The 27,236-nt window shown below is 41.5% G+C and overlaps 1 protein-coding gene across 2 annotated transcripts in view; it reads left to right on the top strand.

Annotated features, from left to right (window-relative positions):
- Positions 1-27,236, top strand: part of FKBP9 (FKBP prolyl isomerase 9) — a 106,822-nt gene that overhangs the window by 64,984 nt on the left and 14,602 nt on the right. The window contains exons 1-5 of one of the 2 annotated variants that reach the window (XM_034402013.3): positions 10,364-12,265; positions 13,854-13,999; positions 18,545-18,734; positions 19,821-19,966; positions 23,065-23,254. In XM_034402013.3, coding sequence (XP_034257904.1) covers positions 11,979-12,265; positions 13,854-13,999; positions 18,545-18,734; positions 19,821-19,966; positions 23,065-23,254 — 959 coding nt within the window. In that variant the 5' untranslated portion in view covers positions 10,364-11,978. Of the gene's footprint in view, positions 1-10,363; positions 12,266-13,853; positions 14,000-18,544; positions 18,735-19,820; positions 19,967-23,064; positions 23,255-27,236 lie in introns of those variants that run through there. The other variant, XM_034402790.3, reaches the window with a different exon arrangement.

Raw genomic sequence — 27,236 nt, 5'->3', positions numbered from 1 at the left:
AGTAAGGAAGGACAAAACTTGATAATGGCAACAATCAGTTACTCTGCATTTGTGACTTCAATTCTCCGGACTCCTTGAGGAAAATACTTTACTAGACAAAGACATTCTCTAGTAAGCTTATGGTTTGCTCTTATAAAGAAGCTTTATAAATATTGGCAAAGTGCCAAGTCGTATATGGAATATAAATATTTTAGGCAACTTCCTTATCCTATTTTAGTTTAAGCTCATGTCAAGTGTGCAATGGAGAAATTCAAAAAGTTCCTTAGGTTATAGGATATCTTCCTAGTCACTAGAAGTCCAACCTCTATTTTGCTCCCCCTGCCATATTGTTCCTATTTTCAGTCCCCTGTATATTTATAGGCAGCTAGAACAGATAATTATAAACCAGCACTAGCTAAGACCACATGCCAAATAGCTTTCTGTATGCAGCCTGCCCTATACTTACAGTTTAAAAAACTCTGAAGATTTTATATAATTTAATTAACTTTTTCTAGAACTTCAAATTCTTTAGGTGATGACCCCTCATTTTAGAAATTTTGAAAAAGACATAGTCCTATCAATCTACATGAAATAAACTCTTTCCATTATGTTTCCCTAATGGTGTTTATTAATACATCAATTTTCCATTAAGGTTGGAGGCCAAACTATCATGCCAGTGCTTTTACAAAACACTTCATTGTGCACATATCCCCATTTGCCTCCTCTTGCAGATGCCTATGGTGGCAACATGTCTTCTGTTAGTTATGTATCTTTATCAGCCCTAATCCATTCATTTCATCTATTTTCCAAATTTGTTGACAGGCTGAAAGCTATGTCCATTTTACACCTTTGAATTGAACATTTCTTTGGGCATTGTTTTGCTTATTTTGGGTCAGCTGGTACCAATTCAATATCTAATATTGATCTGTGGTGTACAATATGGTCAGCCCATTGTTATTTAGTTGGAATCTCTGTTTTGAAGTACAAAGTGCAAGTCCCTGATTACCAATTAATGGTCGTTCTTTTTTTTTAGTTTAAATTGTTTTTGTATTTTGTTTCAGGTATAAGTATTCAAGTTGGACATTCAAATAAATGCCTTGAATAAATGATGTTTCATAAGGCAATCTAGTTTATTGTGTCACATATTACATTTTTATGTCATGTTGTGTTATATTAAACATATAATGTGTATCTTTCCACTTCTGCACTACTTTTGCATTCTCGTCTAATTGTCACAACCATTTATCAGCATAGGTAGTAAACTATTTCTTCTTTAAATAGGTTGGTATGTTCTACTGAATACAGTATGAATTTATCTAAATATTCTCCGACCTACTTAAATTTGCTTCAGACTTTCTTCGAGGTAATCTTTTGCCTGAGGTAGATGTAGTTATTGACTTCCTTTAGTTCCTCATTTTCAGATTATTGGGGAAGAAATGGAATTAATTACAAAATATGTCTTCTTAAACTTCTTTTTTCAAGCCTAGTAACTTGTCATTAAACTCAGTTATCTTTGAAGGTTTTCACTATTATAGAAGAAAGAGACATTGTCACCAGTAAAACATAGGCGATTAAAGTATTCATCACTGACCTTTATTTCTACCTTGGATCACTTCACCTTTTTTAATATCTACACTGCAGTACACAATTTGTAGTACAAGTATAACAACAAAAATGTATGTCTTTCCTACTTTCAGTATTATATATATTTAGGAGCCCAAGCTGATAAGTTGTATGGTTAATGTTACTATAAAGACTTCTGATCAATTTTTTTTGAACTGTGTTAAAACATCATAAATTAAACAATGTTTACTATTACCTTTTCTGCAAAATAAAAAAACTATTTGTCATGTAAGTACAATTGGTGTATTTTAAGATACATTCTTGCTTTTTTACTGATAGCTACATTCTTCCCCCAAATCAAATACTTTATCTTGTCCTCAGTATTAATCCTTAAATCTATTTCCAATGCTACCTTTGACTGTTCTTTGTTTCCAATAAAATAATGAAACTACTGTGTTTCTCCGAAAATATGACCTACCCCGAAAACAAACCATAGCCTGATTTTTTGGGATGGGCCTAATATACCCCCAAAATAAGCCCTAGTGAAGGGGGTGGGTGTGGCCAGCAAAGGAGGCATCCCTTCCAGTCACCTCATGGAAGCTCGGCCGCTTAATCACGGCCCTGCGGATCAGCTGAGCCAGTGAGGGCTGGTAGCTGCTTCTCATTCTGTCTCTCTGGGCGCCTGGAGGTGTTTCTAGTGCACTTTTGCCAGCCCCGGCTCTTTTAACACCATAATCACAGGAAAATTCCCCCCATCATGGTTTGATTTTGCTTTCTGTGAAGTTTTCTGCTGAGAAAGGTCTGTGTTTACTCCTTCTCCCCACTCGTCCAACTGTCCATCTCAGCTTTCACAGACAACAGTCTGCCAGGGTTGAAGGCTCCCTTGCAGAGTGCGATCAAACTTGCAACAGCAACAGACCCGGTGGGCACGAGCTTCTCCATCCCAGAAAGGGGAAGCAGCTGACGGGGTGTGTGTGTGTGTGGGGAGTTCTGGGAGTTGAAACCCACAAGTTTTAAAGTGGCCAAGCAGCTACCCATGCTGCTGTGGCCTATCAGGGGCTCTTTGCCCTGCAGGCAGCAGTGCTCTTGGCTGCCCTACTGGGCTGCTCCTGCCTTGTACGGGATGAGTCATCTCAACTGAAAACCTCCAGTGCCGCTGGCCTTCCCAGGCCCCTTCAGAAGCTGTCACCAGCTGTGCGAGGCAGACATGAGGCTGCCCCTGGTCGCCTTTGGTGTCTGCCTCACCTGCGGCAACTCTGCAGCCACCTTGCCTTCTAACCAGCCCAACCTACTGCCAAGTCTCAGCTGTTCCTCAGCAACCTCCACTACCTCCCACTGGAGCTACCCTACACAATGCCAGCAAGAGAGCTGCAGTGCATGTCAGGATCTGAAGAACGCAGGGCTCAGCACTATAGGCATGCAGGCCAGAGCTCAGCAGCCCAAAGGTGGTGGCAGGCGAGGTGCATAAGCGGCATCACTCCATTGGCAGCTGTTCATAAAGGGGCCCTGGCAGGCTGGCAGCACTCTGGAGTTTTGAATCTGGGACAACTCACCCTACACCAGGCAGGAGCAGCTCAGTAGGGTGGCCGAGAGCAGTGCTGCCAGGAGAGCAGAGTCCCTGCAAGACCAGCAACATGGGCAGCTGCGGCCAGCACGGGCCTGCCATGGCTGGGAAATGTCCCAGCAGTAGCTGGGCCAGCAGGCAGGGTGGGTGGAGGCTGGGGCGTGTTGAGAACTTAGCTCGTTGCAGCCGCAAGAAAGCAGACAGTGGGACGGAGAGGGCTGCGCTCCCACTCCTGTCGGTCCCTGCACTCACTGCTTCCTGCATGTCAAAAAAATAAGCCCTCCCAGAAAATAAGCCCAAGTGCTTATTTTGAAGCACCAAAGAAAATAAGACCGGGTCTTATTTGTGGGGAAACACAGTAATTAGGAATAAAACAGTATTTGACACTGAAAAAAAAATTTTCTCCAAGTCTTCCTAAATTGTAAATAATGAAAATGAAAAATTATTCATTTTGGCTGAGTTTTATGAAAAAATCAGGAAAATATACTGTATTCAAACTATGGCTGGGGGGAGGGGGACACAGGTATTTCAAAAAATAATTTTAAAATAATCCAGAAACCCTAATCAAGAGGGAATGTTTTAGTGATATAAAACTGACTGCATTCAAGTGAAATTTTCAGTTTTAGTTCTGTCTCCCAAAGAACCTGCTTGAAAAATGTAGAAAGTCAACACCCACCCACACTCCTAGAGGATGAAATATTTTGGGGAATATTAAAAAGGCAGAATAGAATATTTCCCCTAAAGGAGAAATGGAAAAAAATAATAATAAAGGACATAGAAACCAGCATCAATTTCCCTGCCCCAAGCAGAAACTGAGGAGGCCAGCTTTTAGAAATGTAGATTTGGTAATCCATTCAGAAAGACTGTGCCAGACAGAAACTCCAGATAAGCAATTAGGTTGACAAGATTAACTCAAAACACCTAGGATTTGCATTTCCCCTTCTGTCTATAAAGCCAGCCATGACCCATAGGAATCTGACAACGGATCTTCCGGTTGGTGATTTGCAGCGACAGGGTGTGGAGTGAGTGCTCGCTGCTCCTCTACACCTCTTTTCATCGCGTTTTGGGGATCCCTTGGGGGACGTGGGACCCGGAGAGTCCTGCGGACAAGAGGGAAAGCCAGGCGAGTGGGAAAGTGGGGTGCAACCACTTCTCGCTGGACCCGGCGGCTCTGTCAAGCCAACGCGGTGAGCCGGCCGCTAATGGCGGGCCTGAAGCTGCAATAGCCGGCAAGTGACAGGAAGCTAAGAAGGAGATCGGAGGCACGGTGTCAGATCTAAACCTTATTCCCATACCCTGGAGTGATTTAGCGCCGAAAGAGGTCGGTGGAGTCGGGAGAGGAGCGTTTGACCCGATGTGAGGCGGCGACGGAGAGGGCAAAGCGGATTGCAGCTACGGAGACCCGACAACCCGACGAGCTGACGAGAAACACGGAGGGAGTAGATCGGTTTTTTTTAAAGAGCTCCAGACGGTGCGGTGAGAAGAAAAAAGATAAGGAAAAGTCTATTGGGGCGGTTGGGTTTTGTTTGGCGAACGAAGTGAAAAAGAAGGAGAAATTTGCTATCTGCCTTTGAGAGCCTTAGAGAGCTTTAGAGAAACAGGAAGTGCGTCCATTGAAGTGGAAGACTGAAACAGCAGAGGACTGACAAGGAGATGCTCTAGCCGTGAGTTTTACCACTGAGAAGCATCGGAACCTAGTAGAGCTGAGAGGCGAAGACCTAAAGCTGGGCGATCACCGTATTACATTATAGAAATACTTCTATTCATTTCCCCTCCTGCTCTTTCGAGTACTTGCGACTCTAATACTCAGAACTTTGACTTTGTCTCTGATAAGTACTTTTAAATCACCAAAAATTATACTATACTATCAATTAGATCTCCTTAGTGTTAAGAAATATTGAATTCATAAATTGATTAAGTATTGATCTTATTAAATAGTTATTGGATATAATTTTATATAAGGATTTAGATTTGTATTTATTGAATTGATATATTATATATATTTATCTAGGCATATCTATCTTATTTACTGAATCTAATCTTAAATATTTATTTCTATTTGTAATAGTTATCTATATATTTATTTATTTTATAGTAATATTCTAAGGGTTAAATTTAGATATATAAGAACTATTGAGAGAATTTATAAATTTATTAACTTATTTATTACTTAATTTATTAACTGTTCAACTTATTAACCTATTAATTTATCTATATTAACAAATTATATTAAGTCTGTACTTAGCTTTATAAGAACCTTACTTATACTTATTGCGGTTAGCTGGCAACGTAGAATTATCATATCATAGTAATCTACAAATCAAGCTCTATCTGAAATCTATTAAGAGATCAGTGGGAATTAATTAAGGAGGTTGGGTCTTAAGATAGTGCCCCGGAGTAAAAGGTGGCAAGCGCCATTGGATGATTATTTGGAGAAAGATTGAGAATATAATTAGAGATCAAAAAACGCTTTTGAGAGAAATGGCAAGTTTGACATCAACAATTGCAAAAACCAATAAAAAAGTGCCATCTATTCCCACGTTAGCAATGTCATCTCCAGCCACCCAGAAATTAGTAGAAGGTCTACAGAAAACAGACAAACCCCCAGCAACTCTAACGCTGCAAACGGTACAATTGTCTCTGTTAACAATACAAGAAACCATGCTTGCGATGCAAGAAAAACTTTTGAATAGCCATTCCGAACTGAAATTAGATATACACGGACTTGATGCCAAAATGAATGAGATTCAAATTTCGATCGCTAGTAATGAGAACAGAATCCAAAAAGCGGAACAAAGAATAGAAAAAAACGAGAAGAAATTGGATATGGTCGATCAAACCCTGTTGGCGCAGAATAAAGAAACAGAAGACGCCCTAATACATCTTGAGATGGACAAGGCCTCATTTTACTTGCGATTCCAAAACATAGTGGAAGACAAAGAAGAGGACCTAAGAGATAGGATGGCCGAGTTGATTGCAGAGACTCTCCAACAGGATAAGCAAGAAATAATTCGAGAGATCGATGAAGTCTACAGAGTCCAAACAAACTACGTGAGAAGGAACAGGCTCCCTAGAGAAGTTCATGTTCGGTTCGCTAGGAAAAAAGTGAGAGACATTTTGTATAACATTGCTAGGGAGGAAAAAATTATCTTTGGGGGAAAAGAAGTGAACATCTTAAAACAAATTCCAAGGAGAGTGAGGGAGAGGAGGAAAAATTATAGATTCTTGACAAACCAACTAAATAGGAGAAATATAATTTTCAGGTGGCTCTTGCCAGAAGGAATGCTAATATCTTGGCAAGGGAGGAAAATCAAAATCGATTGTGTAAGTGACGCCCAAGACTTCCTAGAGCAATTAAGGGGAGGTGAAGAGGAACAAACTAGTAAGGAGGAAAACGAAATAGTAAATACGGAAGAAGAGACATCTCAAAAACAAATTACAACAGAAGATATAGAAGAGGAGAAGAAAAAGGAAGACACAGAAGAAAGGGGAAAAAAATCTAGACCAGTGAGAGCAGTAACATTAAAAGGTAAATAAGAACCAGAGACTAGAGAACAGTTACAGGAATGAACGACACTAAGATCTTATCGTTAAATGTGAATGGTTTAAATGATTACAAAAAAAGGAGGATAATATTGTCGAAATTGGCGAAACAAAATCCCGACATAATTTGTATCCAAGAGGTCCATATAAAAAAAGATGAAGCCAACTATTTAAATTACTAAATTTGGTAAAGTATTCTCTTCATTAGCCGAGAAAAGAAAAAGGGGGGTGGCTATTTATGTTAAGAAAGGAATAGAGGCAGAATGTAAATATAAAGATGAAAAAGGGAGATTACTTATAGTAGAAATAATGAGAGGCAATTCCAAGGTGTTATTGGTAGGGGTTTATGCCCCGAATAAAAGACAAGGGAAATTTTACCGGAAATTGCATGAACAGCTGGCAAAATGGGCAAATAACGAAATATGTATGCTAGGGGACTTTAATGGAATTGTAGATCCAAAATATGATTACAAATGCGATAAAACTAAAAAAAATAAAAGATCTCCTTTACCAAAGACCTTTTTTGATTTAGTGGACGAGATAAACCTAGTTGATATGTGGCGTACCTTACCCCCATGATAGACAATTTACTTTCTATTCAATGCCACAAAACTCCTGGTCTAGAATAGATATGGTCTGGGCTACCAGAAAACTGGGCCTAGAAATTAAAAAGGTTAACATGTGCATAAATGCTTGGGCAGACCATAAGTTCCTTGAAATTAGCTGGCACCGCGATACAAAGAAAATACAACAGAGATGGAGTCTAAGGACTAAGTTGCTATATGAAGAAGAGTTTATACTGAAAGTGAACGAAGAAGTCAAACGTTTCTTCATAGAAAACGGAAACCGAGAGACAGCCAAAGAAATTGTGTGGGACACTATGAAGGCTTATGTGAGAGGGGTTGCCATCTCATATATCGCCTTCAAAAACAAGGAAAAAAGAAAGACTAGAGAAGAGCTCACCAATAAGTTATCGCAAGCTGAAGATAAACTCCAACAATGCCCGGGAGATGAGGCGATTAAACAACAGTGGTCGATGACGAGACATAGATTGAATCTATTGGACCAGGAGGAAATGGCGCAAAAAATAAAAAGATCCAAGCATTACTGTTTTGAGAACGCTAATAAGTCAGGGAGATGGCTGGCGTATAAACTAAAAAAAGAGAAGGAAAAAAACCAAATATTAGTATTAGAAGACTTTCAGGGCAACTTGCTGACGAAGGAAGAAGACAAATTAGAGAGTATAAGAAAGTTTTATGAAGGTCTATACAAAAGTGAAGGAATTGTGTCAAACAAGGTAGAACAGTATTTGTTGGAAGCTAAACTACCGCTAATCCCTGAAGAAGAAAAGGAAATGTTAAATGAAAAGATCACTATAGAGGAATTAAAAATGGCCCTTTCTAAAATAAAGAAGAATAAAACTCCAGGCTCAGATGGTCTCCCCGGGGAATTATACCAAAAATTTGATGATGCCCTAAAACTAGAGTTATTAGAAATACTAAATGAGGCTCTGGTGGGTATCACAATCCCAGATTCGTGGAGGGAAGTATATTTGACGCTTATACTGAAAGAAGGTGCCGACCCGAAACAGATATCCAACTACAGACCTATCTCATTGTTGAATGCAGATTATAAATTGTTCATGAATATAATTGCGGAGAGGTTCAAAAAATTTTTAAATCGGTGGATACATAAAGATCAAAACGGCTTTCTCCCAGGGAGACAGATCAGAGATAACTTGAGAACAGTCTTAAACACCTTTGAATACTACGAACAACATCCTGAAAAACAGCTGGCCTTAATGTTTGTTGATGCCCAAAAGGCATTCAACAACTTGAATTGGACTTTTATGATAAATCAAATTGACCTAATAGGATTCGGTACCAACTTTAGGAAGATGATCGAGAATATCTATAAAAACCAGAGGGCAAGCATACTAGTGAATGGAGACAGAAAACAGCTGTTTCAGATCCAAAAAGGAGTGAGGCAGGGATGCCCCTTATCTCCCTTATTATATATTTTGGCACTAGAGGTGCTACTTAGAAAGATAAGAGCTAACAAAGATATTAAAGGATTAAAGATTAGGAACGAAATATTCAAAACCCAAGCTTTTGCTGACGACGTAGCCCTCATAATGGAAGACCCATTAGAATCCGGTGTAAAATTAATGCAGGAAATACAGGACTATGGAGAGGTGGCGGGCCTTAAACTCAATAAGGATAAAACTAAAATAATAGTGAAAAACATGACAGATCTACAAAAGGAAGAATTGGAAGATTTATTAGGCCTCCAGACAGTTAGGAAAATAAAATACTTGGGAATATGGATTACTGCGAGATTCTCCTTGTTAAAAGATGATAATTACATCCACCTTCTGCAGAAAACACACCTAGACCTTGAAAGATGGAAAAAGCTCAAATTGTCTCTGATTGGTAAAATTGCAGTGATTAAAATGAATATCTTACCTAAAATTCTGTTCCTATTCCAAAACATTCCGTTATCATTAGACAAAAAATTCTTTTTGGACTTGAATAAATACATCAGAAACTTTCTGTGGGAGGGCAAGAAATCGAGGATTTCTTTCAAAATACTCCAAGGGAAAAGGAATTTGGGAGGTTTTGGGCTCCCTGATTGGGAACTATATCAAAAGGCGGCAAAAATAATCTGGATCAAGGAGTGGATCAAGTTACAAGATAGGAGAACCCTGATTTTGGAAGGACATGACCTCCTAGAAGGATGGCACTCTTACCTTTGGGATATAAAGAACAAGAAAAAATCCTATTTCCATAAACACAAAATTAGGGAGACTCTTATTCGCACGTGGGTCGAAATTAGACAGAGGATCTATACCAAGGTACCCAACTGGCTTTCCATTATGGAAGCGTTGGCGGCTCCAAACAGGAGAGATGATTATAAATGGGGTACATACAAGGACATCCTCGATGAAGAAGGGAAACTTAAATCGTTGGATCAATTGAGGGATCAGGGCCTTAACTTGGATTGGTGGAACTATTTTCAGATTAGCTCAAGATTCCAAAAAGATAGAGATAAATTTGGTATAGCAGCGAAACACGGAAACTTTGACAAAATTATTTGGGGAACAGATAAGAAAATGTTAACAAAAATTTATAACTTTTTATTAGATGAAGATAAGGCAGAGTCCATAGCAAAAAATCAACTGAACATCTGGGAAAAAAATCTAGGACATAGACTAAATTTTAATGATTGGGAGATAGCTTGGAATAGAAACTACAAAATAACCAAATCGACAACGTTTAGGGAAAATCATTACAAATTGTTACACAGGTGGTATCTAGCCCCAGCGAGGCTAGCCAAGATGTTTCCAAATCTCTCTCCCACATGTTGGAAATGTGAAAAAACGGTCGGCACCTTTTATCACCTATGGTGGACTTGCCCTGAGACTAAAAAGTACTGGTCCAAAATCCGACACTGGCTCTGTGAAATAACGGGACAGGAGGTAGTCCTAGCCCCAGAACTTTTTCTCCTAGGCATAACCAAAGAAGGCTTTAACAATAATAAAACCCAACTGATAATTCAGATCATAACTGCGGCTAGATTAGCCTTCGCAAAATGCTGGAAAAACAAACTTATCCCCTCAGAAGAAACTCTAATAAATAAGATCCTAGAGTGCGCAGAAATGGCGAAACTGACAAGTGAGTTAAAAAACGAGGACAACTCAAAATATTATGATGTATGGGGTATTTAGTATCACTGGCTGAACAATAAGATGAAAACATGACTTTAGAATTTGACCTGGCACATGAATTATAGTTATATTGTATAGAATAATGTATAGTTAAGGATGAAGCTTTTTTTTTTTTAACTTTTGTTTCACTATATTGTATAAACACTGCACCTCCGAAAGGAGAGATAGATTGTACATTTTCTTTTTTGTTTTGGAAAACTCAATAAAGTATTTAAAAAAAAAAAGGAATCTGACAACAACCATTAGAATATTAAAGGACATGTTCTTGCACAGGAACAGGGAGCTCAAATGCAAACCCCAAAGAAGGTATAGAAACCCACCCATCCTCAGCTCCATTTTGTCAGCTGTCCCAGAATCACATGCTCTTGGTGGTTTGCTTCATCAATAAACTAACTCTTTCCAACCTGCCTCCATTTTATTCCCGGCTTGGAAATGCACCTGAATATTTCTTCCAACAAAAACATTTGATTAGTTCATCGAGAATACACTGAATGCTTCATTCATGCTGATCTCTTATTTACTTACTCCAGAAAGTAGTCAGGGTTTTTAAATAACTTACTGGAAAGGTTTTTTTAAAAAAATGAGACAGGAGATAACCAGCTAATCTCTCTGGCCAGTGATTAGCCTACTGGACATTTCCTTCTCTAGCTCAAAAATATCTTTTAATATCTGTGGAGCTTCTCAGTCATCCAGATCATAGTTGTCTCAAAGGGGCTTTTTTCTTCAAAGAGCAAAACATTTTCTTCTTCAAGGAAAAAACAGTCCAGTTGCCTTTTGAAGAAAAAAGTACCCTTGAGACATCCCTTAGTATGGTAGTTTAGACAAGTGGATGAAAACAAGTCCTCCAAAATGCAAAGAAATATAAATCAATCTAGCAGATAATTTTTAAAAACTGCTTATTGAAGAAAGAATAAAATCAGAATAAAGAAGAGTATAATTATTAGGCCAAGCTAGATTTCGTTCCTGAGATAAGTAATTCTGTTTACTCCAGATCACAAACTGAACGGAATCTTATGCACTGGTCTTGGTGGTTCAGAAAACCAAAAAAACGAGGCAGTAAGTGGAATATTCCAAGACAAAAAAAAACAATGGGGGCTTTTCTTCTTTTTTTTAAGGGAGACCAGTTCGCTGCGGCTCCTCTTACAGTGGGATGCGCAATCCAACGAGGGAACGTGCCCCACCCGCTGTCAACACGCGAGCCTTTCTAGCCACTAGGGCCTCGGAATGAGGTGGTGCCACGTAGCGACGCGAGGAATGGGAATAGGGAGAAAGCAGCCTATCGGTGGGTCGATCTCCCGTCCTTCAGGTTTGAATTTTCGCTGAAGGCAGCTTCGTTTTCCAAGTCATCTTGGCGTGGACTTACACCAAATATCTTAAAGTCACGCTCCAAACAATGTTTTTAGAGAAAGGCGATACTGGCTGGTGGTCAGGCCTTGTTTTTCTCACCCAAGGAAACTTGCGCCCCTCTTCCGCGGCCTGGCTCCGCCCATTGCTAAGTAGAGAAGGGGCTGGGAATTCTTCCTCTTCACCAGCGCCCTCACCATCCCACTCTCCACGTTTGCAGTTTGGGGAAGCCGGGATTTCAGCCGAACTTGCTCTTGAATGTTCTCCTCGTTGGGCTCGCTCCTCGCAATAGATACGCCGAGAATGCTGCCGACCCGGAGGCAGCGACACCACTGCTGCTCGCCCCTACTCCTTGCCTTGCTAGTTAGTTGCGTAGCATGCCAGGCTCCGCCGGTGCCGGCTGGGGAGACCCACTGGGATGGAAAAAACGTGTGGATCGAGCGCAAGTACGTGCCGGACAAATGCCTGCGCACCGTTATTTCCGGCGACTTCGTACGTTACCATTACCATGGTACTTTGTCGGACGGCAAGAAATTCGATTCCAGGTAGCCCCGCTCTTTCGTTCGCCGGCGTGGCGCTGCGGGCGGGGAGGAGGAGGCCAGGTATAGCGCAAATGGGGGCAGATCCGCGACATAAACTTGGGTGACTTGACTCCAGAGGAAACTCCAGTTAATGGGCCCGGTTGCAGGAAGATCAACTCAAGTATCAGTCTCGGGGAAGAGCCTATTCTTTCTATGCAGAATCTCTATTTCTGGTGTTTGGGATGCCATACAGAAGCTGGTATTGGAAAGACCATCACTTTATCAGACGTGGGAAAATCATTGGAGTCAGAGTAGGAAAAACTTTATGGTTGTCATTAATCAGCCGAAAGGAAATTGATATGCGGATGTCCAAAGCTGAATTGAGAACATCGAAATAATTAGGGGAAATACAAAGAAATTTGGCTAAACTTTTTATTAAAAGCAGAGATGGCTCCTGAGACTACAGAATAGTGACCAGGATTTGGAGTTGGGCAACATTGTAGGTTCACTCCTTCAGAACAATCAGAAAAAAAAACCAGGAGCCACACTTGGAGGGAATGCATACACACCACATCGTAATGTACAGAAATATTAATCTGATCTGGAAAGCTGGTAGAAGTGGAGAAGCCATTTTCAAGATTATCATTCAGGGAAAGTGCTGCAGATTGTAGTTGGCAAGTGCTAAAGCTGGCAGTGGCTGCATCTGCTTGTCTCAAAATATGCTTTTTTCAAATGGCAACTGGATTTTCTTGATTTTTCTTGAAGATGTTTCACCTCTCATCCAAGAAGTTTCTTCAATTCAGACTAACTGGTGGGGAAAAGAAGGATTTATGCTCTTTGCAATCAGCCAATTGTTAACACTCTGTGGGACTCTGAGGGTAGGTGAACCATCTGGCAGTTAATCTGTGCCCTCAGAACAAATCCTTCCATTTCTCACCAGGTACTTGAACTGAAGAACTTCTTGAATGAGAAATAAAATGTCTTTAAGAAAAATCAAAGAAGTTTGAAAAAAGCACCTTTTGGGACAACCTAGATGTTTATTAACCAGGATGACTGACAATTTCTATAGATATCATGCTGCAGCTGTTTCCTCCAGGGAAAAGGATGGAATTTTTGGGAACCACTTGTTTCAGTTGCATTTTAGGTGTGAGCATGTGATCTAAACTTCTTTTTGGAATGGATCTAATTTCATGGATTGTATATGAGCCACAATGTTTATTGGATGTTGTAAGCATCGTATTATGAGATTATTATTCATTGGAATATGTAAGGAATGTTTAATAAGGTCTTCATTATTTTACAGTCAGAAAGCAAAAACCACAGAGGAAACAAAGAATCTGTGTAGAATTTAGATGGAACCCAGTGATGCTCTTGGACGTAAAAATTAATGCTGGAGATAATACTATGCTTTGTAGTGTATCATCTTATAAAGCCTTTCAGTTTATATTAAAAAAATTAAAAGCAAATATCAGGAGAAGTGTATACAAAGTATCATGTCACACCTATTCTTAAATTGTAAATTGGCTGAAAGGAAATAAAAAATTAAGCTATGTCAATGAAATGTAATATTTGAATGTTTATTTAACTGACCTAGAAATTCATTCTCTTCTAGCTATGACAGGGGCTCTACATTCAATGTTTTTGTGGGGAAAAATCAGCTTATTGCTGGGATGGAGAAGGCTCTGCTTGGCATGTGTGTAAATGAAAGGCGATTTGTAAGGATTCCATCCCATCTTGGATATGGAAATGACGGAGTTTGTAAGTACAGTTTTCTATACTTTTTGATGCCTAAATATAATGAGTCAGGGCAGGTTATTAAACTGTAGTTAAAATGTGAGGCTTTAAAAATTAATTTAATCTATGTTATGGATCTATTGTTGACCAGTTCATCTTGTATTATCTATAGCTTTGAATATGATAGCATATTCAATTCCCAAACTGAGTATTCATAATTTATAAGGTACTAAAAGATTGAGCCAATGATTTTATCCAGTTCCTTCTTGTCTTATTTTAAAAAACATACATATAATATTTAAATAGCCTAGAGCCGTGATGGTGAACCTATGGCACGCGTGCCACAGGTGGCACACGTAGCATATCAGTGGGCACGACACCTCACCTCTGGCGCGCATGTGCGCACCGGCCAGCTGATTTCCAGGCTTTCTGGGCCCACCAGAAGTAGGGAAACGGGCTGTTTCCTGCCTCCAGAGGGCCTGGGGTGTGGGGTGGGGAAGACCCGTTTTTCTTTCTCACCTGACTCCAGATCCTCTCTATGCATCTGGGGAGGGCGAAAACAGCCTATTGGTGGGACAGGAAGTGACATTTTTTGCTTTCCCTAGCCTCCAGAGACTCCTAGAGAGGCTCTGGAAGCTGGGGACAGCAAAAAAGTCACTTCCTGTCCCACTGATAGTTGGGAAATGGGCTGTTTCAGGCCTCCGAGGGAGTGGGGAAGGCTGTTTTCGCCCTCTCCAGATGCATAGAGGGGATCTGGAGCCAGGTGAGAAAGAAAAACGGGCCTACCTGGCCATCATGTGCCAGGAGCGGGGGAGGGGAGGGGGCTTGCGCGCGCATGCGCAGGGCAGGTTGCCTAGAATTATGGGTGTAGGCACACGTGCGCGCGAACCTTCCCTCCCTCCCCCCCGCCCCCCATCCTGGCACGCGATGGCATAAAAGTTAGCCATCACTGGCCTATAGAGTCTTATTAATGTTGATGGTGCTATGATGCCTTACTGGTTTAATTTTATGAAAGATGATATTTAAGTTCTCATTGTTCAAGACTTTCTCTCCTTCACTTCCTTTCTAAGATCATTGAAAGGACTTGGTATTATCTTGATAATTTCTTTAGGAAAAAAAGGGAATAATTTCGCTATATTTGTGCAAATAGTGCACAATATTTCTTAATGTTCTACTATTCTTTAATGCAAAAAAAAAAAAGATTGCACCATGATTAATACAATTCTTGTCTTTTACAGTAGATTCCTTCCTATATAAATCTTTTTTATACCTGGAGTGCACTTGAGAATAAGACCACCAGTCTATCTTATAACCTTGAAGAGTTAATAATTCTCGTGACTTCGGATTACCCTGAACATCCCAAAAAACTTCATATGTCAAGGTTTTCTCCCCTTTATACAATGTCGGGTAGATCTGAGCTTCCTGCGCCGAAATCCAACATGGAACTTTTGAATATACTCTTCTTCTAACTTTTCCCAAGTGTACCCAAGTGTCCTACGTAAATAGTGATCATCAAAGTGTCTAGGGCGGCCGGATGCTCCCGGCTATAGAAAATAGTGCCAGCCATGTTGAAGACCAGCTCCTTCAAATGTCAAAAGTTGTCTCTTTTGTAGGATCATCCATTCTTTCACCCAAATCAAGTTCGCTGCTTGGTGATAGAGCTCCCAATTTGGGAGTCCAAATCCTCCTCTATTTTTGGGTTCTTGTAACATTTTAAGTCTAATCTGCGGCCTCTTTCCCTGCCAGATAAATTTAGATATACTCCTATCCAAATTTGTAAAAAACTCTTTATTCAATCTTACCGGGGCTGTTTGGAATAGAAATAACCATTTGGGTAACACGCACCTCTTAATGGTTGCCACCCTCCCCAAAATTGATAGCTGGAGATTTTTCCATCTTTCTAGATCTCTGAGCATCTGGTTGTAAAGAGGAAGATAGTTATCCTCCTTTATGGAGGAGCATCTGGCAGTCAACCATATACCCAGATAATTAATTTTATTTGTTATTCTTAAACCCATTAACTGCTCCAGCTGTTACCTTTGCATCTGAGTCATATTTTTCGCTAGGATTTTAGTTTTTTCTTCATTCATCAGTAATCCCGCTACCTTCCCATACTCTCTAATCAAGGGTAATAATTTCAGGCCCGAGTCCAGTGGTTGATCCAAGATAAATACAAGATTGTCTGCCCAAACCTGAACTTTAACTTCCTCCTGCCTAATCTTCATTCCTCTTATTTCCGTGTTTCCTCTCACTTCTCTAAGCAGGGGCTCTAAAGTTAATACAAACAGCAATGGGGAAAGGGGACATCCCTGTCTTGTAAATGTTTTTTTTTTTATTGCTTTCATGAATGAGACATTGGTGTTATTTTGTATGTGGTCATTTTTAATAGCAGATGCTATGATTTTAATTACGTTTTAAGCTCTTGAGAATAAAGTTGATATATGTTTTAAGTATCTAAATCAAACATATACCGTGTTTCCCCGAAAATGTGCCCATGGTTTGTGTTCTGCCAGGCCTGAAGCTTGGGTCTTGCTAAAGCTGCTGCTGCAATGAGGCAGAAAGCCATGCAGTGGATTGGAATCAGCTCCCCCTACCTCTGCCCAGCTGCTGGGCCTGCTGCACTGCTGCTTCTGGCCTCACAGCGCCTCATCGCTCTCCTGGCTGCACTGCTCTCAGCAGCCCTGCTGGGCTCCTCCTGCCTGGCATGGGGCAACTAGGCCCAGATCTCTAGAACCCCTCCCCCACCGCCGGCCTGTAAGGCCCTCTTTGCGAGTGGTCACGCTACCCTGTGTAAGCTCTGTAGCGGCCCTGCAGTGGGATGGAGGAGGGAAGGGGAGATCACCCCTTCCTCCTTTGGACCCCAAAACCCTGTCTTCCCTGGCCACCAAGCCCCCAGCCTGCACCCCATCATTGCAGCAAGACACACAACTCAATGTTTCTCACTTTAAAAATTTATGGTAAACCCCTAAAGAGATTTTATTTATATGCATTACATTTATTCATATTTGCCATACTAAAACTTAAAATTGATATATTCACTTTTGCTATTGGTTCTTATGATCGCTTGATGGGAATTGTAATATTGTATTATCTTTAACATATGCTGACAAATATTTTGATTATGGAAACCTTGAGGAACCCCTGGGGGTTCTAGGACCACATTTTAAGAAACAATGCCTTCGTGTAAATATGTAAGTTGTATAGATTCTGTTATTGTGTTAATTTAGCTATACTTAAAATTGATCTCTTGAAAAAACACGGTCCAAATTCATTGTATTAGCCTAAGGAATGGGCATTAGGTAATTAAAAATAGTATATTCATGAAAAATTACTGTAATTTTTCAGAAATGAAATTGTATTATGATTTATCTTTCATCTGAAATATAATAACTAATACCGTGTTTTCCCCAAAATATGATTTATCCAGAAAATAAGCCCATAGCCTGATTTTTTGGGGTGGGCCTAATATAAGCCCTACCTCAAAAACAAGCCCTAGTGAAGGGGTTAGCATGGCCAACACAGGAGACAGCCCTTCCCTTCCCTGGTCACCTCATGGCCACTCAGCTCCTTAATCATGGCCTGCAGGTCAGTGAGCCAGTGAGGGTGGGAGCTGCCTCGTTCTGTCTCTCTAGGCACCTGGAGATGATTCCGCTGCACTCTTGCCAGCCACAGCCCTGCTCATGGTGCCAAGAAACCTCGCAGCCGAGGGTTCCTCTCTTCCACAGCTCGCCTTGTGGCTCTAGAGTAGGTGGCGACCACAGTTTCCGCTCCACCAGGCCTGGAACCCAGGTCTTGCTCAGACTGATGCTACAATGAGGCAGAAAGCCATGCAGTGCATCGGAATCAGCTCCCTCCACCTCTACCCGGCTGCTGGGCCTGCTGCACCTGTTGTTGCTGGCCTCCCACTGCAACGCTCTACCACAGTTTTGGAGCAAATCTCCACCTTCCCTTCGCAGGATTGCAATGCTGAAGGCTTCAGATGGAGACTTTTTGGGATGTGCGTTTGTGCTGGGTTCAAGGAAAGGGCGATCAGCAGGAAAATCTTCCCCTGATTTTCCTCCTGATTGTCCTTCCTTGAGTCCAGCACAAACGCACATCCCAAAAAGGCTCCATCTGAAGCCTTTGGCTTGTTCTTGAAGGGGGTGCAAGGCACATGGAGCCTCCTGCTTTTGTAGCCGATAGAGGCTGTGCTTCTTAGAGGAGGTGCAGGAGCGTACCCGCAGCTGTTCTATGGACCAAGCTATTGGTAAGACTGTTAGGCAAGGAGATGCGAGGGGCAGCTCGCCCCCGCCTCCCGGTACATGGGGGGAAAATTAAGACCTCCTCAAAAATAAGACCTGGTGCCTTTTTTGGTGGCCCCAAAAATATAAGTTTTATTTTCAGGGAAACACAATATATTTGTTCTATTGTACATAAATCTAAAAAAAGACTTAGCATTCTCTGTATTTCTTTGTATTGATGGTACAGAATGTTGGATACAATAATCAGAAAAATGGCTTTTTTAAAAAAATACTGGTAGCTGGTGAATAATTTGATTCAATTCTGTTTTAATATCTTTTGCATCCCCAGTCAGTGTAATTCCTGCAAATTCAGTTCTGAATTTTGATGTTCTTCTGGTTGATGTTTGGAATTCTGAAGACCAAGTTGAAATTCAGACTTATTACAAGCCAGAAAATTGTACAAGGACAATTCAGGTGTCTGATTTTGTAAGATACCATTATAATGGAACATTTTTAGATGGAACACTATTTGACTCAAGGTATCAATAAAATATTTTGCCTTTTTCATGTATTGGGGGGATATAAAAATATATGACTGCAACACAGATCCTAAAGGAGCAAAAATACAGTATTATCTTTTCTTCTTCCTTATAGCCTTTCACTGGTTGACTTGAATGTTATCCAGTCAAATTAAATTTTAAATCCAACTTGGAAACATTTGATTTTGTACATTTCTACTAGAATAAAGTCTTAATGTTTTAATTTTCAGTGATCTGTTAAATAACATTTGCACTGCTTGAATAGAAATAAATTATACATCTTATTATATTGACTTATACCATGCTGATTCTTGCTGTTAATATTTATGCATTGCTTAAATTTTAAAACGGATTTAAAATAATATTAGTCATTTAAAATGTTGAAATATTGAAACCCTAATTATCAAGTTCAATCTTATTTAGTTTGGTGATGCTTGTAAATTTCTTGTTTATTCCCTCTGAGGCCCCTTTTGTCTCCTTTTTCCATTGTTTGTCTACTACCAGTACTAACAATAACTAAATAATATAAAGGACTGATAAACGGAAGAATTTATGAAATTCAGTGCTTTTTATTTGATGGCAGAAAGGTACATATACCTAACACTTGTTTGCAACTCCTGAAACCAAATGTGTATTTCTAGATTTCACACTGCAACTATGGAGGGCTGATACATGAATCTGGACAAAGGTATAGCGACTTTAAGCAGTTGGAGACAGTGTTACTTTGGTACCTCCACATAGTCTGGTGCATCTTTCTACCTTCAGATCTAAAGCATGACATATTTATATTATTTATTCAGTGCATAATTAAAAGTATTAACTTTTCTGCCATCTGTAAGACTCTTTTTCATTGAACCTTTTGACTTTTATGCCATCCATGACACATGACCTTTAATGACTGTATAGTCTTTTGAATTATACTATGGGTAGCTGTAGTGAACATAAAACGTTTGTGTGTGCGCATGTGTGTGTGTTGAGAACAAGTCAAATACACATTCTCTTGTTACATTTAATCCTCTTGTTTTATTAATCTCTGCACTAAAATGAAGAGATCTGGAATTCATTGGTATTTATTTATATCTTCAGTCACAATAGAATGCGAACGTATGACACTTATGTAGGAATTGGATGGTTAATCCCTGGAATGGACAAAGGTCTTCTTGGAATGTGTGTAGGAGAAAAGCGCATAATCACAGTACCACCTTTCTTGGCATATGGAGAAGATGGAGATGGTAAATTATTTTACTTTTTTGCAGAGAAATCAACAGGATTTTTACTGTATTTTGACTAATCTGAAAGTTTACTCATTCCTAATTGACATTCTAAAGCAGGGGTGTCAAACTCAATTTTATTGAGGGCCGCATCAGCATTGCGGTTGCCCTCAGGTGCGCGTGGTCCGGAGATCACAGTCGACTGGGTGGGCGTGGCCAGGGTGGGGGGGCCAGTTCAATGTCACTCACATTGGGGGTTGCCTGTGGGGGATCCAAGTGTCACTGGCAGAGGGGGACGGAATCAGGGCTGGTGTTGCTGCTTGATCCACCAGAGGAGCAAAAACAGATGGTGGGGTCATGGTGAGGCAGCCCAGCTGGTCGCTGTCACCACCATGCTGTGGCCCCTGTGCGCTCAGCCCCTGCTGTCAACCTAGTCCTCCAGCAAGCCTACTCCCTGCCCTTCCCGTTCACCAAGGCCATTGGGGATGGGTGGGCAAGTGACAAGCTTGCTGGAGAATGAGGTTGAATGGTGGGGGCTGAGTAACAGTAACAGAGCTGGAAGGGACCTTGGAGGTCATCTAATCCAACCCCCTGCTCATGCAGGAGATCTGTACTAGTGTTGTGGCCCGCCAGCGGCCTGCACGGATTGTTGCTGATCCCGACGAGGAGGCTGGTGTGGTGCTGCGCCAGCAGCCTGTGGAGCCAGCGCTCGAGTTGGACAGCGAGAAGGCTGAAGAAGAGGTGGTGCCAGAGGCAGGGATTCAGTCAGGGCCTTCCGAACGTCCAGAGGCTCCTTTAAGTGAAAAGGATGAAGAGGAGGAGCCTCTTCTCAATGCACAGGCATGCAGAGCTGCTAAAAGGTAGGAGTGGTTCCTCAGGAGGAGATCTCGAGAGTAAGGCTTGGGGCTAATTGGCCACTCCCTTAACCTATTTAAGAAAGTACACAGCTGGTAACAAGCTGCAGGAAACAACTTTAGTTCGCTAACCATCGCGTTGGGAATCTTATTTCTGGGCTTTCTGCCAACTCCAGTAAGACTCTGAATATCTTATCTGTGGAATTCTGGCAGGCTGTTAAGAACGCTTTATTAACAGCCGGCATTTGCTAAAACTGTGTTTTTGAGTAAACTGAGTTTTGTTCAGAGTTAGTGTGTGCTGTGTTCTTTGGGATCCGTAGCTGGGGCAGAACAACTAGGGATTCAAACTGCCGAACTGCTGACCTTTCTGATTGCACAGGGGCTGCAGCATGGAGGTGATGGGGACTGGCTGGGCTGCCTCACCATGACCCAAACATCTGTCTTTGTTTGCCCGGATCACGTTCCTCCCCTACCAAGCCCCTGTCTCTGCCTGCTGTTGGAGATCAGCCCAGCGGTCCCAGTGCTCAGACCCACCTGCGCTGCGTGGACTGTGGAGTCTCGGCTGTCTCTTGGGGATTGGGGCTCCCCACCCTTTCTGTTCTCTGGGGCTGTCATGGGTGGGGCGGCGGGTGGAAGGCTCATACCGTATGTGTGGCAGAGGTAGATGAGGCTGGCTGGCGAGAGCCAAGTATGCAGGAATCATGGCCCACCCTGCTACCTGCCTTACCCCACAGCAGTGGCACTGGCAGCAGGCAGAGATAGAGGCATGGCGGGTGAGAACCACACAATCTAGCCTGCCGGACACCTGCCCCATCCCAGCTGCCGCAGCTATAGGCAAGCGAAGACATATGGTGGGACAGAGCAGATGGGCAGGCAGCCGTCCAGTGTGTCTGGAAGGCCGGATCATGTGTCTTCCCCACCATGCCTCTGCCTCCACCTGCTGCTTGGAGGGCTGGCCCAGCAGTTGTAGTGCTCTGTCCCCCACCTGAGCTATGTAGGCTGACAAGGGCCGGTGGGCAGCTGCTGCTGCTGGACACTGCCAGCCCTACATGCTCACTGTCTCCTGTGCATGTGCTGGGGGGGCGTCCAGCTGGGGTGAACCATGGTCGGGGCAGCAGGGGCTAGTCCCTCACCATCTCCGGGGTGGCCCTGCAGGCCAAATCTGTGTCTATCATGGGCCAGATCCGGTCCATGGGCCTTGTGTGACATGTGCTCTAATATAACAGGATTGAACAACATAAAATTTATGTGTTGTTAACTTTATTAATTAATTTATATGGCTACCCATCTGACCAAGGATTACTCTGGGTGGCTAATTTTATTAGTTAAATTTATATGGCTGCCTATCTGACCAAAGATTCTCAGGGTGGCATACAATACTCCATAAAAAACAATGCGCAAGCAAAACCAATCATATACATTTATAAAAATCAGTACTAAAAATTAAATATTATTAAAATTAAAATAGACAAACCCCATTGAAAGAATATCTAACTCAGTAGTGGAGCATCTAAAATTTCATTTTTTCTTCCTCCTCCTCCTCTTCTTTTATTATATGATTTGTACTATTTTTACATAATTCATTTTGTAATATTGCACATGATGTTTACGTAATTCATTAAATTCAATAAATTAAATTCAATATTTCAATATTCTTATTTTTAACTTGTTTACTACAAATACATTTTTAAAGGATAACTGTTTTTCCTTGTTAGGGAGGAAGGGGAGGGAATATAATAAAGACGCATCACCAAGAAAGGGGAAAAAATACTTCCCCATTATTTTATCACAAATCAGATTTATTTGCATTTGAATTGAATATGTTCCAACAAACCAGATTTTTAATTTAAAATAAAATTGATACCACAGAAACAAGAAAACGTGGAAGCCTAATTATATTATTAAATTTAAATAATAAACATAAATAAATATTGTTTAAATAATATGATATCCCTTTCAACTTGGATATATATCTTGTCTTTATGAAGGAACATTGCAATAGAGATGAGCTAAACAATTTCATTCGGAGGTTTCATGTAGGGTAGCAAGGCCTTTATCTATTCAAGAATATTTGAATCATTAAAAACAGCAAAATAAGTTCTAAAAGTTCCACAACAAACGGAGATCAAAACTGGATATATGCCAGCTTTATTCCTTCCAGTAGTGAACATTATGCAGATAGCCTCAAACTGATACCAAAAGAAGGTACATCAAATGTTTGCAAAAATTCAGTGCTTTTTTATTTTCTGTATACTTTGTTTACAGGGAAAGAAATACCTGGTCAAGCTTCCCTTGTCTTTGATGTAGCTCTTCTAGATCTACACAATCCTAAAGACAGGGTTAATATAGAAAAACTGTATGTGCCAAAGTCCTGTGAACGTCAAACCCAAATTGGAGACTTCCTCAGATATCACTATAATGGTACCCTTCTTGATGGAACAGTGTTTGATTCCAGGTAATCATATAATTAAACATAAAATCTATTCTGTATATATTCTTAGCAGTCCTTGGCTGCTTTTTCCAGTAGTCTTTTTGTTAGAAAGCTTTTTAAATTTCTGGGTATTTATTTATTTTATTTATTTATTTTTATTTGTCGCATTTCTATGCCACCCAACTCCCTGGCGACTCTGGGTGGCTTACAACAAAAAAAATAATGCGAACAATATACCATAAAAGTTGTTTTAAAAAAACATTAAAAACCCATACACTCCATTCATGGTCGGATCTCGCAAGATTGCAGCAGCGAGATCAACGGCCCCAAGCCTGCCGGAAAAGCCAGGTCTTCACTGCTTTCTGGAAGGCCAATAGGGTGGGGGCGATCCGGACCTCAGGAGGTAATTGGTTCCAGAGAGCCGGGGCAGCCACAGAGAAGGCCCTCCCCCACGGGCCCGCCAGCCGACATTGTTTAGCTGACGGGACCCAGAGGAGACTAACTCTGTGGGATCTTACCGGTCGTTGGGAGCTATGCGGTAGAAGGTGGTCTCGAAGATAGCCTGGCCCTAAGCCATGTAGGGCTTTAAAGGTAATAACCAACACCTTGAATTGTGTCCGGAGACCGATAGGGAGCCAGTGCAGCTCGCGGAGAATTGGTGTAATGTGGGTGTATCTAGGTGCACCCACAATAGCTCGCGCGGCTGCATTCTGGACCAACTGTAGTCTCCAAACACTTTTCAAGGGTAGCCGATGTAGAGCGCGGGTATAAATGTAGGTATAAATGTAATATAGGGTATAAATATATTAGTAATTAATAAATAAGATTGATTATGTGCATCAAGTTGGTGTCAATTTTTGCAATCATAGAGATGGAATAAACAATATACTAATAAAATAAATTAAGAATTTCACCCAGATACTTTTGATGGGACCAACTTTTTCCCCTTAATTTTCTTCCTTTAACAAAGCCATAAGCTGAGCCTATAAAACGTTAAATATACAAATTTAGGAACATATGCATTTGAAGTTCATGCAATTTTATAAGTAAATGGTTCAGTAATTATTAGATTAATTTTAGTGTATAAAATTTTGCATTTTCTATTTATTGAATTAATGAGTGAGAAAAATACTGTTGAGAAATGTAATGTAAAATATATAAAAGCAAAAACCACTCACACATTAATCATGAAATCTTCAGAACCGTAAAGCCTACAAACTTGAATAGGATAGGTTTCTGTGGGGCAATAGAATAGGGGGATAGAAGGAGAGAGGAGAGGCTTCTGTGGAGCCAGCCTGAGGGAGAGAAGGGAAGAAGATTCTATGGGGCAAACCTGAGGGAGAGAAGGGGATTAGGAAAGGATCTATGGGGCCAAGCCTGAGGGAGAGAAGGGGAGAGGAGAGGCTCTATGGGGCCAGCCTGAGGGAGAGATGGGGATAGGAGAGGATCTATGGGGCCAGCCTGAGGGAGAGAAGGGGATAGGAGAGGATCTATGGGGCCAAGCCTGAGGGAGAGAAAGAGATAGAGAGGAGAGGCTTCTGTGGGGCTAGCCTGGGGGAGAGAAGGGAAGAGGAAAGGATCTATGGGGCAAGCCTGAGGGAGAGAAGGGGAGAGGAGAGGCTTCTGTGGGGCTAGCCTGAGAGAGAGAAGGGGAGAGGAGAGGCCGATTGTAACCACTGATTAATTTTCAAACTCTTAAGTGTCTATTTATCAAGCCCGATCACATAGTTTTGTAGTGGAGCATGGGTTTTCAGTTAGTGTAAAATAAATGTCAGGACACTCATTTTCTCAATCCAAAGGGCATACTTGTCTTCTGAGTTATGTTCATTCCAATGCAAGTAAGTAAAGCAATAGCAATAGGACTTAGACTTATATACCACTTTACAGTGCTTTACACCTCTTTCTTAGCAGTTTACAGAGTCAGCATATTGCCCCCAACGATCTGGGTCCTTATTTTACCAACCTTAACAGGATGGAAGGCTGAGTCAACCTTGAGGCAGTGAGACCCGAACTGCCAAACTGCTGGCAGCTGGTGATCAGCAGAAGTAGCCTGCAGTACTGCATTCTAACCACTTCACCACCTAAAGCCTATCAAAATATATATGGAGCAAGAATAAAAAAGGAATTTAGATTTAATTATATTAAAGTAATAGGGACGTGATGGCTCAGTGACTAAGACACTGAGCTTGTCGATCAAAAGGTTAGCAGTTCAGTGGTTCAAATCCCTAGTGCTGTGTAAAGGGGTGAGCTTCCATTACTTGTCCCAGCTTCTGCCAACCTAGCAGTTTGAAAGCACGTAAAAAATGCAAGTAGAAAAATAGGGACCACCTTTGGTGGGAAGGTAACAGCGTTCTGTGCGCCTTTGGCATTTAGTCATGCCGACCACATGACCATGGAGACATCTTTGGACAGCGCTGGCTCTTTGGCTTTGAAATGGAGATAAGCACTGCCCCCTAGAGTCAGGAATGACTAGCACATATGTGCGAGGGGAACCTTTACCTTTACCTTATATTAAAGTATGTTAAATTAAATAAACATCTGTCTTTCTGTTTGTTTGTGTCTGTCTGTCTACCTACCTCCTACTGTGTTTTCCCGAAAATAAGCCTTGCCCCCAAAATGAGCCCTAGTTAAGACCCCACCCACTCCATTGCTCCTGGTTGCAAGGGGTGGGCCGAGGTGCATGGGTAAAAATCAAGCTAGGGCGGGGATGCGGGGGGTGGAGCTCCTTACCTTCGACAGTTGCAGCCAGGCCTCGCATACCCTGACACCTGCCTCGCCTTACTGGCCCACTTCTTCTGCAGCTGCTTGCCACTGCTTGTGCACGTTGCCTCTGGCCTCTGTTTCGTTGTCAGAGGCCTTCAGGAAAAGCCTCTGCAGCCGATAAAAGAGGTCCAGATTGACATGCACGTTTCTTGGCTACAGAGGCCTTTCCGGAATTACTCTGACAGTGAAATGAGGCCGGGAGCACTGCATGTATAAATCCAGTGCCCATTTCTTGGGCCTTGCCTGAAGGCATCTGTCAATGAAATGGAAGCTGGGGGCAACGCGCAAGCTGCAGCAAGCAGCTGTAGAAGTGGGCTGTCGGACCACCAGCTCCTGGTGTGAGGTGAGACAATGGAAGAGATCCCCTGAAAATAAGACCTGGTGCCTCTTGAAGGCAAAAAACTATAAGACTGGGTCTTATTTTCGGGAAAACACAGTGTCTGTCTCTATCATCTAATAAAGGAGAATATTTGTAGCTCAGGGTTAAAATGTGGGATCCTTGCTACTCTCAGAGCTTGCTTGTTTTCTTGCAGATGTTTCATTACCTTAACATCATCAGTGCTAATAAGGAGTGCTGTTTGCTGTTAGTTTATATTCTGGTAACTTGCTTGTCTATGTGGCTGGGGGTGGTCAGAAATTTTTTTGTTGGGATGTATACTGATGGCTCTTTGGCAGTTTCTTCTTTGAGGTATTGCTTACTTGACTGTTGGTCTGAAGTTGACCCTGGGGTTAATTTATGGTGACCTGAGTGCTGATTACTGGTGGAGAGGAGCTGGAGTCTTTTTCTCTTTAGGGCTGGTTGATTGTCTCTTTTGCATAGTCTATAGATGTTGTTAATGTGTAGATTGCTGATTTGTCAGAGTGCCAGGGTTCTTAGAAATTCCCTGGCATTTTTGGATTTGGCCTGCTCTATGATTGTTCTGTCCTCACTACACGTTAGTCTGTGTGCAGCTCGACATGCAGCTAAAACCACCTTTCATCCAATAAAACAGACAGTGTGCGTAGATCTGAATGCTTTATTGAAAGAACAGGATATGGTGAAACAGGGAAAAATAGGGATACATACAATGAGAACCAAATACAAGATAGATAATATTGAGTTACTGCTGAACGTAACAATTAAATAATACAAGCAATTTAAATCTCACCAGCAATGCTTTGTGTGTGGGATGGCTTTGTCCTTGGATGACCATGTGCCACAGATTAAGATGGAGTCTACTTTGTGCTTCTGCCTTCTCCAAAT

The sequence above is a fragment of the Pantherophis guttatus genome, chromosome 4 (genome assembly GCF_059756535.1).
Source record: "Pantherophis guttatus breed Tessera chromosome 4, ASM5975653v1, whole genome shotgun sequence".
NCBI classification, from domain to species: Eukaryota; Metazoa; Chordata; class Lepidosauria; order Squamata; family Colubridae; genus Pantherophis; species Pantherophis guttatus.
The sequence above is the reverse complement of the archived record's forward strand: the minus strand, read 5'-3'. Positions and strand labels throughout refer to the sequence as shown.